This window comes from Pistacia vera, unplaced genomic scaffold (assembly GCF_008641045.1).
Source record: "Pistacia vera cultivar Batoury unplaced genomic scaffold, PisVer_v2 Contig437, whole genome shotgun sequence".
Taxonomy (NCBI): Eukaryota; Viridiplantae; Streptophyta; class Magnoliopsida; order Sapindales; family Anacardiaceae; genus Pistacia; species Pistacia vera.
The window spans coordinates 492,775-505,178 of NW_022196265.1; the positions used below are offsets into that span (position 1 = coordinate 492,775).

At 31.7% G+C, this 12,404-nt stretch overlaps 1 protein-coding gene across 1 annotated transcript; it reads right to left on the reverse strand.

The window, feature by feature from the left end:
• Positions 1–632: 632 nt before the first annotated feature.
• Positions 633–7,826, reverse strand: LOC116144082 (potassium channel AKT2/3). The gene is made up of 10 exons (XM_031429535.1): positions 7,460–7,826; positions 6,298–6,516; positions 5,096–5,254; positions 4,948–5,005; positions 4,456–4,773; positions 4,134–4,373; positions 3,544–4,053; positions 3,009–3,084; positions 1,788–2,348; positions 633–914 (listed from the first exon to the last, which is right to left on the reverse strand). The coding sequence occupies exons 1-10, from the start codon at positions 7,708–7,710 to the stop codon at positions 790–792; spliced, it is 2,517 nt and encodes an 838-aa protein (XP_031285395.1). The 5' UTR covers positions 7,711–7,826; the 3' UTR covers positions 633–789.
• Positions 7,827–12,404: the final 4,578 nt, after the last annotated feature.

Below are 12,404 nucleotides of genomic sequence, written 5' to 3' on the forward strand. Positions count from 1 at the left end.
TTATTATTCCGCAGTTGCCACGACATGGTTCCTACAAAATTATCGTTTTCAAACTTTTTGGGTAGTAAATTTTCGTTAGGGCAAACTTCAGGTGGGAAGATGTTGTTCAGCTGATATATAAAGAGTTAGTTTTACTCTCTTAATTATTTTAGTTTTAGTTTTCAAATAGAATTTATTTGATCAATATGTGGATTGATCACAGTTTATTCAAATTAAGAAGAAGATAAAATCAAGCACGTTTGAGGCCTTTATAAAACAAATTGAAATTTTGTCATGAATAACTCTGTGATTGATGCGTATATATTATAGGTTGCATATTATAAAATTATACTTGTATTATTAAGTGGTTCCCTCATACGTACGATGAAGATAATTTGAACCTTTTAATCATAGAGAATATATAGATAATTAATGTGATTCATTCATCATACTCTTTTTATTTATCAAATGATGATACCATCAAATTAAACTAACAATTGATTTATTTATTATGTTATGAATTTGCTTATTTTGATAAATAAGAATGATATCATTAAAATAATTTATCCAATAACGTCCTTTAAATAGTAATAAGTTTATGTAAGTATAAATGAGAACAAAATGAACAAAAAGATAAATTCTAAACCACGAAAGATTATTAAGAGAGCTTTCCATTTGCTATTTGAGTTTAATTTTTGTACACTTTACTATAAGAGAGCTTCAACTATGAAAAGTTTATAGTTATCTCTAATCCGAATCAATTTTTGCTCCTTCTAAGGATATATAATAAACAATTTCATTAGATTGCATTTAGATGTTTGTATCTTCTACTATGAAAAGCTTATCATTATCTCTAATCACTTCAATTGAATCGATTTCTGATCCTTCTTCATTTGTCACCATTGCATTACTTGCGTCAAACCCAAACTTTTCACCTATTACGGAGAAAGGGAAAAAATCAAAAATCAAAATAAACACGTCAATTCAAAATGTAAATAGTTTAAATAATCCTAACAAAAGTTTTAGGGTACCTTTTTTTCTTTTTATATACAGCTCTTTTGTTCTTTATTACTTCTAATTATGGGAGAAATCTCTCAAATAAATCCGCTAAATTAATTCTTTTGTGACTCCTAAATTAAAATCTTTATCATTTATATAAAATGAAATTCTGCATAATTCTTAGGCTATATGATAGAACTTCTGTAAATATCAAAAGTATTTCTAATCATGTGGTATATACCATTAATATTTTGTGACATTTTACCTATGGGTTAAAGCTATATGAAATTAAATATTTTATTTTAATTTGTGACACTAATATATATTCATAAATTCATTTACATTTTAATGGCTTAAAAGTTACCAAAGTTATTAAAAGAAAAAAAAAAAATTCAACTTTCTTCTCGAGTTCATTGGATTGCATTAGATCCATAATTAGCAATTTCTGTCCCAATCTAAGATAAATCAAATTTTCAAGTTACTCTTGCTTAAACTGATAGTGTCCCAATTCAAATAGTTTAATCTTAAGTTTTGTCATAGACCATTAATATTATTAATTTTTACTAGGTTTATGCTATATTAACTTTTAAATAATCTAATTAATCGCCACCAATCCGTTAAATCCAATGATCAAGTTCCATGTTCCTCTTTTTGATTGTCCTAATTTATGGTTAGTAATTAATCCATGGATTGTAGTCAAATTTAAGTTATTATAGCCCGACCCTATTATAAAATACGTAAGAAAGGCAATTGCATAACTATCAAGCAAATTGAAGTAAAATTGAGTGTGGACAGGTTAGAAGATGTACCAGCAATGTTCTTGAGCTCCTCAAGTGAATTTGGCAACCTAATTAACCTTCCAGATTCATGGCAACAATGCTCTTTCCTCACCACAGGATGTCCTCGATATATACTCACCCTTTCATAATTTACTCCCTTTGATTTTCCACACTCACCTTCTTCTTCAATTTTCTTTAAAATCACTTCATTTGTTGTGTTATCATGCACCGTAATCCGGTGTCCAATTTCTCGTTTATGAAGCATCTCGTTCAATCTTGTCGAAGAAAATTCGTAAGTGTCTGCATCAACAACATCTGCGCCATTCATCACTAGCAAGTTTACCATGTCCACATGATTTTCTGCCATGGCAACTTGTATTGCGGTCAAGCCATGGCGATCTTTCGAATCGATGTTCAATCCAGATTTCAAGAGTTCCTTCATCACTGTCTGGTTGTTTCGTTTTGTAGCCGTGCTTAAGAGGTCGCCGGCAGTGTAAGGGTCGGAAATTGCAGCACAATGGTAGAGAATCCGAAATATGGAATGATGCTTTGATGATATAGCTTCCCACAATGCAGTGTTTCCATTTATATCTACAATGCAATGTATTGTGATTATTAGATAACTGTCTTATGAAGGTCATATTGTAACTTAAAAAAAGAAATGAAAATTTTAAGATGTGGACTATTCACAAATTATTAACTGGCTCTAGTAAATAATAAAAGATAAAATTCCAAAGTTTGGGATACAAATTTTTTTGAATATTTTGGTCTTTTAATGTTAACTGTCAAACTCTTAATTATTATAGTAAACGAGATTTGCATAAAAAACTGAGTCACTAAGTATCAATCTTAAATTATTTTTCATCTCTAAATACACATCGTCTTATATAGCGTTATCTTATCATTTATTAGATACCAAATTAATGCATTGTTTACATGTCAATGGAAAGAGGAATATACAAAATTCCGGATAAGACTTTTGAAATTATCACATCATATATATTATTATAAAATAGGTGGACAAGGGAGGATTTCGAAATATTTTATGAAACTTCAAGAAAGTTTTGAAACATGGGGTAGTTGTACAACTTAATCTTAACTTCTAGGAAGGTTTTTGATAAATTTTTGAACTAACTATATACAAACTTTTGTACAATGCAAATATAAAATTTCTTATAGTTATAATTTTAACTTAAAAGAGCTATCATAAACATATATTGGAAAAAAAAAAAAAAAGGGTAGTTGATTTACCTCGTAAGTGTATGTTGCAGGCATGCTTCAGGAGAACTAAAACACACTCTTCATGCCCTTTGGCTGCTGCTATGTGCTGATAATAAATCACAAACATATACAAGAAAAAGTCTTGTTAAGGGGGTATTTTTTTTTTTTTTAAGGAAATAGAAACATTAAATGATGCTTACATATATAGCTAAATAATTTGCCTAGACTTGCAAAAATTCCATACATTAATTAAACAAAAGAAAATGGAATAATGAATCAAATGTATGGTTATAGAATTTATGTAGAATCTCTTATTATGATACAGGGTTAGAACTAAAATATGCCATTAGTTAAGGACATCAACACTTTTGAAATGAATTTACCAAACATTTTTTCGTTATCAGCTTAAGAAATAAGGAACAACTGCAAATTGAGCCTCATAAGATGGAAATGAACATGTTAATGGGTTTTAGACTCAGTTTAAGGCTACTATATCTCAAGAAATGGTCACCTATTTCTTAAATTAACAACGGAAGAAAGTGTTTAGTAAACCAGATGAACGTACCAATGGGGTTCTTCCTTTGGAGTCTCCAATATCAGGATCCAATCTTGCCTTGAGAAGCTCATCAAGGAAAGCAGCATTGCCTGTACTAGCAACTGTTAGCAGATTGAATGACATATTTGGATCTCCATCTTCTTCTCCACCTCCCTCCACCAATAACTCCCCTATATTCAAATCCGTCAGCTTCTTGTGATGCTGCAGGAAGTTTCTAAGAATGGCAACATTATCGTCTTGTTTGCTTTGCATTGCTTCAATCAATGCATTGGTTTTGAGCCTCAAGAGTTGAGAAAGTGTCTTTGTTCTATAAGTAAAATTTTGTGGCCTGCAACAAAGTGCACCAACTTCCCCAAACATGTCACCCGTTTGAAGAGTCCCAACAAAAATCTCCTTCTCCATTTCACAATCAATTATCTCAACTTCTCCTGAAACAATTATGTACACATCATCCGGTGCTTCATTTTGCATTATCACATCTTCTCTTGGCGGAATGTACTCCGCTTTCATCTTTGCAACCTGTTATAGATTACACAAATGAAAAATGTATCTGAATTGGTACAAGTTTATTGGACTGCAAATTTAAATTAATTTCGTACCAGGAGCAGGAGTATCTCCCTGGAAACACCCTTGAAAAAATAGACTTTTTCCACAGTAGGAAAAAATAAATGCTGGCAAATGCTTTTGCATATTGATTTTGGAAGTTGTTCAATTAGTTGATGTTGATTCAAGTTCTCAGCCTTGAACCTTAAACACATATAAGCCAATATCTGAACCTTCAATCTTGGAGGTAACCGATTTCTTGAAACGAAATTTGATGCTGCTTCGATACTATTCCTCTGCAAAATTATAAGAAAAAATAAATTAGGATTCTCGCTTGAACTGAACCAGTGTATTGTAGAACTTTTTAACTGTACTTACGAATTCCATTGTGCGACGAGTTCCTTCGACGACTAAATTTGTCATGTTGCCGATTAAGTAAGCAGTTAGGCCAAGGTTGAAGAGCATGTAGAAGATGATGAAGATCATTTCAACAGTGTTGACAGCATGGAGATCACCATAACCAACTGTGGTCATGGTGGTGATGGACCAATATATGGCTGAAATGTATCTGATCCAGAGGCTTGTTTCTCTGTAATTAGGGTTCCATGCTCCTATCCATGTCTTTCCTGGATGTGGATATCTATCAGCTAGCAAATAGTAGAGGCATCCAGCACAATGGACTAGAAATAATGTCACCTACATCAAATATTACACTTCATTTTTCATAAAATTCGATTGTAATTATAGAAATTATAAGCATAACAAATATATTACATCATTTATATATTAATTTGTAAGATATTATATCAATTCTACCCAAGACTTTGACTTGTCCCTCGAGAATGAGACTCGGTTTGAAATTTCACTTACAGATAGTAGTCTAGCACATCTGACCCAGAAATAGCTGAACCTGATGTCTTTCTCAAGTCTATAAATACAAATGCGAAATGTGAGTTAAGGACTTGGTGATCACTAAAATTGTGCTTAAAGCCTTAAATATTTAGAAAAGATAATCAACCTGGTGAAGAGTTGCTTCACCCGTCGGAGTCGCCAGAACCGAAGGATTCCTAGGAGCGAGTAAGATAGACCCACCTTTTCTTTTCCGGTGATCAAGTAGCCTAGTGCCTCAAATGGAATGGTTGATGCCACATCCATTAAGAACCATGTTGAAATGTACCTAAACATACCACATCAATTAATTCATTTCATGCTTATAAATAAAATCACTCATTGGAGTCAAGTAGGTCCTTAGAGGACCGAAGCCGTGATGAAAGAATATGTTGGGCCCAGCTAATTTTCTGTTTAAGCAAAGGTAAGCAGGGCCCAGCCCAATTGACATTTCTGCTCAAACTGACCTGTTTGATAAAGTTTTTTGATAATATTTTTCCCCTTCAGGTTTGGGTAGAGTTCAATGTAGCCCAAAATTTCTAAAAACTGACATTCAGTAGTCATGTTGGTGCCTGGGGGGTACCTAAACATACAAAATCAATTAGTCATTTTTTTTCCAGTAGGCCATCTGGGGCCCATTGTTATAGAGTGAGCTTAGGCCCAGCTAATTTTATGTTGGGGGCAAATGGTAAGTTCGTCCTCAGTAAATGGTAAACTCAAAATGGGCCTTGAGCTTGATTGGGCTTGTGTCTACCACTTGGCCCAGCCCAATTGACATTTATGCTCCAGCCGACCTGTTAGATATAGTTTTGGGATAATTTTATTTTCCTCTAAAATTTGGAAACACAATTTAGCCCACAGATTCTAGAAACTGACACTTTATAGTGGGTCAGGGCATTATGATGAGTATGAGCTGAATAGAGCCCAGTTTGACTAAACTACACGACCCTTTATAGCTCACTTAAAGTGGTGTGGCTGCCGACCAGGAACTGGTTAGTCAGATTCCACAACTTTAATGGTTTTCAGAAATTGGTCCACTTCACTGCCCTGCTACATCAAACTCTAGCATAGAACAAATTTAATTCTTCATCTCCAAGGTCCATTTCATAATTCGGTTGGTCCCATAACCCCAAACCAGAAATTTAATGATCATATTATTTTAATTAAAGTTAATAATTCAATTCTAGATCTGGTCAAAAAAGGGTTTTATTATTGTCAGTTATATATAATTTTAAGTTTCATTGGCATTGTTTGATATGATGAGATAGTTTCTTTTAATAGAAGGTTTATTATATAAAAAAATATTAAATTAATAAAGTAAAAGAGACAAACCTCATAGCAATTTTCTTAGGGTGACGAACGAGGAGTTGAGTTCTTGGATCAATGTAAGCAACGAAAAATGTCAAGACGATATCAATGGCGAAAAATAGATCAACAATGTTGTCTGCAATGTAGAGTTTCTTGTTTGGTGAAGAGTTTAGAAATGCTACTTCAAAGGGATAAACCCATGCTGAATATGCCACCAAAACCACCATAAATGACTCCCACCCCCTGCATATTTAACAATAATTATACATTTATTCACGATTTATTCAAATAATTCATATATATATATATATATATATATAACGATTTATTCAAATAATTCATCTATATATATATATATATATATATATTCGCAAATGCGAACATGTTAAAGAACAATTTTGGCTAAATTTTTTGCTCTAGAAAATTATTATACAGTATTTTGTCTTTTATCAGTTTTCTTATGTTGCATAAGAAAATGATTCTTTATATATGTATAGAAACGATTTTATTTGACCAATTAGGTGTATAATAGAATTTTTTTTTTTTTTTAATAAATTTTTGCCTGATGTTCAATGCAGAAATGGGAAACAATATTAGAGAAATATGGATAATCTTAAGCATTTTCGGAACCAAAATATTATATGGTTTAGTTTTATTATTTTGCATAGTTATTATTTATTAATAATAATCTATTTATAAATACATATTTTTGTTGTGGAAATGCAAAAGTTTGTCAGTAAATATAACTATTAATTGAAAAATAAAACCATATTAAATTTATTAAGAAAGCAGAATATATATGTATATTTTTTTAACTGGAATATAGCGAAACTCTATGTACCTGATAGGTTGGCTTGGGCCAATCCAGGTTAATTTATGGAAGAAGAGTACACTTAAATTCAGGAAACAGTTTCAGTGGGAACATAAAATATTAATTATTATATTAAAATTAATATGTGAAAGGTATTCTTTGAGTCAACTCGTGGTTGAAACGAGTCAAAACAATGTCCACTCAACTTTCGTCCGGACTTACTTGTCCTTCTTGTTCCTCATGCAAACACTTTTACAAGACAAAATGAAAAGAAAAAAAAAACTCACAAAAACGCTTATAATGCAGAAAACAGATAACTTAATTAAACTCATATATTTGGAATGTTTTTCATGCAGCAAGTAAATATTAACTTACCGGTATCTCGAATCCATGGGCACGACGATCCATTTGGAGTGAGTCTGGTACTGGTTGAAGCTCGAAACGCCTAAAGGAGGAAGAATAACTTTGGAGAGGTTTCGTAAATTGAGAGATTCATCTTCTTCTTCATGGTGTTGATGATGATGAGGAGAAGGAGTTTGTGTTGTTGAGGGCTGGTTTTTCTGGGAATCTTTCTTCTTGGGGGAGCCACTTAAATGAAGATTATATGGGAATATATCCATTTCCATTCCTGAAAGAAACTCAACTCAAGCTTGTATGAAGATTGATTTTATGAAGATGGATGGAGGGAGAGAAAGAAAGAGAGAAGTTGTTGTAGGGAATTTTGGAGTGATTGACTGCTGGAAAAAAAAGTTGAGGCCAAAAGGAGAGTTTAAAGAATTTTTGTTGGTAAAAGAGAAATTTCATAATTGTATTTGCCTCCTCTAGAGTTTGGCTTAATTACAAATCAAGAATCTGTGTTTGGGATTTTGAGAATAGTTGTCATAAATCTCTATAATTCTATAAATGTTTATTTTATAAAATTGATCAGAAATGGCCTTTATTAGACCTATTTTTGAAACCAGAAAACTGTCTTTGTATTAAGAGTTCTATTCAATCTGTCTCGATAATCCTCTAAGAGTTTTAGAAAATTTATCTGCAATTCAATTTATCTTTGAAACCAGAAAGTTGCCTTCGTACTAAGATAAAATCTTAAAGGAATATGAATAAAATTTCATCGACCTTTCCTAATTTTTGGTTCATTGAAAGATAAACTAAAGAACAAGGTTGTCTTGGTATTTAAAAAAACTCTCAAAGGAAAATTAAATGAAATTTAGACTAGTCAATAAAATTTCACCAGCCTCCCCTAATATTTGGTTTAATTTAAAACAAGCCAAAGAATCTCTCGACATTAACTAAAATTCTATGAATTTTATCAGAAACGACCTTTTTCGACATATTTTCAAAACTGTAGGGTTATCTTAATAACTGGAAAACTCTCAAAGGAATATGAATGAAACATGTTTTTAATGTTTGGTTTAATTAAAAACAAACTCAAAAATCTGTCGAAATCCGCTAAAGTTACATAAAATTTATCATAAACGACCTTTTCCGAAAGGTAGGCTTCGTTTGGTTCAAAATTTTGGGTTTTTGAGAAAAGTTTTTTGAAAAAAGTTAAAAAAAAGTTGAATTGGGCGGGTATTACGATGTAAGATTTACAAATTAATAAAATACCCTCTATGTTTATTTTTTTACAAAACACCCCCTATAATAAAACATTAAAAGTTAACAAAAACACCTCCAACCCACCCTCAAATACGGACAGCCGACCACCACCGCCGGAGGGTGGCCGGAGTCGCTGTAACAAAAATATTAAAAATATTTAGGGGTATTTAATTAAATTAACAAATTTATGGGGTTTAAAAAAGTTAAATAAAGTTGAATAATATTATGAGTTTTTGGGTATTTTACTGTTTAACTTTTTTGGGAATACTAAAAGTAGTATTCCCAAAATCCAACCAAACGAAGCCGTAGACTCTCAAAATCCCAAAGAATATAAAATTTAGACTTGTTGATATTGTGGTGGGTGTTGGCATGGGAAGAGTAGGTGGTGGTCCTTTCAGGTAAAGCTATAGCTCTATAGTGACCCTGGAAAATTAATAAAAAAAATGAGGCCCCTCAAGAGGATAATAAAGCAATGGAAACACACTTGCATTGATTGATGTTTTGTTTGAGATAAGATCTCAAAAATAAAGGAATTAATGGGAAGGCAATATTATTTTGTGGTTGAGGACCCTAAGGGGCCATTAAATTCTCTCTCTCTCTCTCTCTCTCAATCAGAATCATATAAGATTTTAACCTTATTATATGATGTTACATTACATATTTTGTTATTATATGGCCACGAAAGTCATAATTGTTTTTCTTCATAAGCTTTACTGCATGAAACTAATTATTCCTTAATTTGGCATTATTTATATAATATATAGTTTGTAACTGAAGAGGTTCTGATAATTTACATCGAAATATGCAACCATGTGATGATTCATGCTTCTCATCATTCTCTGCTTTGGCAGTCTTTTACTTGCTCTAATTAAACTTTAAAAAAGGATAATTACAGTTTCACCCTTTAACTACATAAAATTAAGTGGCTACCTTTAGTTCGAAAACTATCATTCTCACCCTCTCTTGTAACATTAGACCGTTAACTTTAACTTAAGGAAAGGTTAAACTAGACTTTTAACATATTAAAATTTCTAAAAAATAACATAATTATATGGCCCTGTTTAGTAGATTATTTGAAAAATGTTATTCTAAAAAATTGTTTTAAGTTGAGTTGAGTTGGATTAAGTCGAATAGATCAAATTCTGATAATGTGTTTGGCCAATATTTAAAATTATATTAAAGTTTGATAAAATGCTAGAATAGTTGTTTAGTATATTTAAAAAAAAAAGTTTTTAAGACAATAATTATTTTTGGTACATCTTTTGAAAATATTTATTATTATTTTTTAACCCTGACATTGTTAATATACCTAAACATCCTCACAATAAAAGTTTAATTAACTAAGCACCCCAGCTACCCAAGAGGACAGCCGCCACCGCCATTATCGTCGAACGACATTTGCAGTCATCGGAATGCGTACGACAGGCTGATTTGGCTATTCGTGCGTGATTGACTGTTTCCACCAGATCTACAGCCAGATAGTCTATACGACAGAATCCGGCTATAGATTTGGCCGAAAATGGCCAGATCAACACATAATCGCTATTCCGACCACGTCAACAGGCGGTGGTTGCTAGCAAGCAGTGGTGGTCTTGGGTGAATTTTTTCATTTTTAAAGGAGACAAAAATGAGAAAGAGAGAAAGAAAAAAAATGTTTTGAGTTGAATAAATTAGACAGAAAAATGTTTGAGTTGAATATAGTTGATAATCTGAAAACATCCTCTTCTCTTTTCATATTTAGACAAAAAAATGTTGTTTATTTAGATTAATTTTCAGAATAATGATTCCAATAAATAAACAAACATATTATTTTTTAATTCAAATAGAATAACATATAATAATCTAAATAGTGTAACAAACGGAGCATATTATCCTCCTTTTCTCCAATAAAACTGTTATTGATGTATATATTACTTTCATTATTACAAATTAACCTATTAACGATTGCAAAATTACTCAATAAAAAATTAATTAATCAACTTAATCAAAAAAAATAATATCATTAGTGTGGACTGCCGTACACGATTGGCCAATATATGACCTTATAATATGTAATCGAGATTGTATTTAACTGCAATTGCAATAGCGTAAAAAGTTATCTCGACCGGATCACTAGATCGTATTGTCGGACATGATATCTAATTTAGTCTCAGTAGTACGATAAGCTTCATTGGCTTTTATGGGTCATCTGAACTATTAAAGTGCCATTGATTTGAATTTTGGCCTTAGGAACATATGAGGTTTTAGGGATTTTTAATTAAATTTGGGATTTTTTTTTTAAATTTTCATTAATATACTATTTTTTATTCTTTAGTATGAATTTAAAAAAAATGTAAATGGTTAACGGAAGATAATCTTTGGGTAAATTTATAATGGGTTGTTTTAATGTATGCCTTATACTAAAAGACCAAAAAAAAAAAAAAAAAAAAAAAAAAAAAAACAAAAAAACCCTATTTTGATATATATTACATAAATAAAAATATTTCCCAACAAAATATTCTAAACTTTTGTTTTTTTAGTATCCTTTGTAAAATACATTTCTATTCCAATATTCTATAAAAGTTGATAATACAATCAATTTCATCATAGAATCTCCATAGAATATATGTGAAAATAAATGACAAACCTCCAGCCATAGCAATTATTGTTTAGTCTTCTTGCTTCTTCTCAAAATACAGAGTCTTCCACTGACTGCAATTTAGAATGATGGTTTTGGGAATCTAAGGAAAAATTGCGTTAAATGGGGACTTGTAAAGTCTCTTTTTATATGCATTTGTCTTTCTCAAAGACAACTCCCAAGAGAAAGACAACTCGTATGACCACACATCGTCTACATCAGTATAAAAGTGTAGGACCATAACTTAATTATATTAAAGTATAGGACCATAATGCAAAAGTCTAACATCTCCCCACTTGGTCCAAACTTTTATAATATAATCCAAAACAACAAGAGATGTATATGCGGTATTTTAATTAGAAAGAGGAAAAATTACATGAATCATAGCGGTAAGTCCCTTTTAAACGGTATTACCTTCCTGTATTACAATCATTTTTCTCTTTTTAAATAAACCTTAAATGTGGAATATCACTTTATGACAAACCTCAAATGTTTGTTCCAGGTCCTCTAGAATGTTTGTTTGTCTCCAACCAAAATGTATACACTTAAAAGAGAAAACAAACTAATTACAAAGTTTCAGACAATGAAAGTATTACCTCTCATATGGCAAAGCGGACATAGTCCCATTTGAACAACATATCCTTGAACGTCTTTGGTGACATGCCTTTGTGAGAGGATCACACAATCATTTGCTCGGTATGTATGTGTTCAATGAGCACTTCTTTGGCTTTAGTGGTCCCTTTTACTAAGTCTTAATGTCGATGTGTTTTCGACTTCCCTCACTCTATTATTTCTTAGCAAGAATACAGCAGTTGAATTGTCACAATATAACTTTATTGGCCTAGAGATAGACTCACAACTCCAAGCCCAGAAATGAAACTTCTCAACCAAATACCTTGTGTAGTGGCCTCAAAACATGAAACAAACTCAGCTTCCATGGTAGAAATGGCAACTAAAGATTGTTTGGCACTTCTCCAAGATATAGCACCTCTGGCAGCATAAAAACATATCCGGATGTTGATTTCTCGAGAATCAAGAGCAGCCACGAAGTTTGAGTCTGAATATCCGACGACTTCTAAAATGTCAGACCTCTATAAGTAA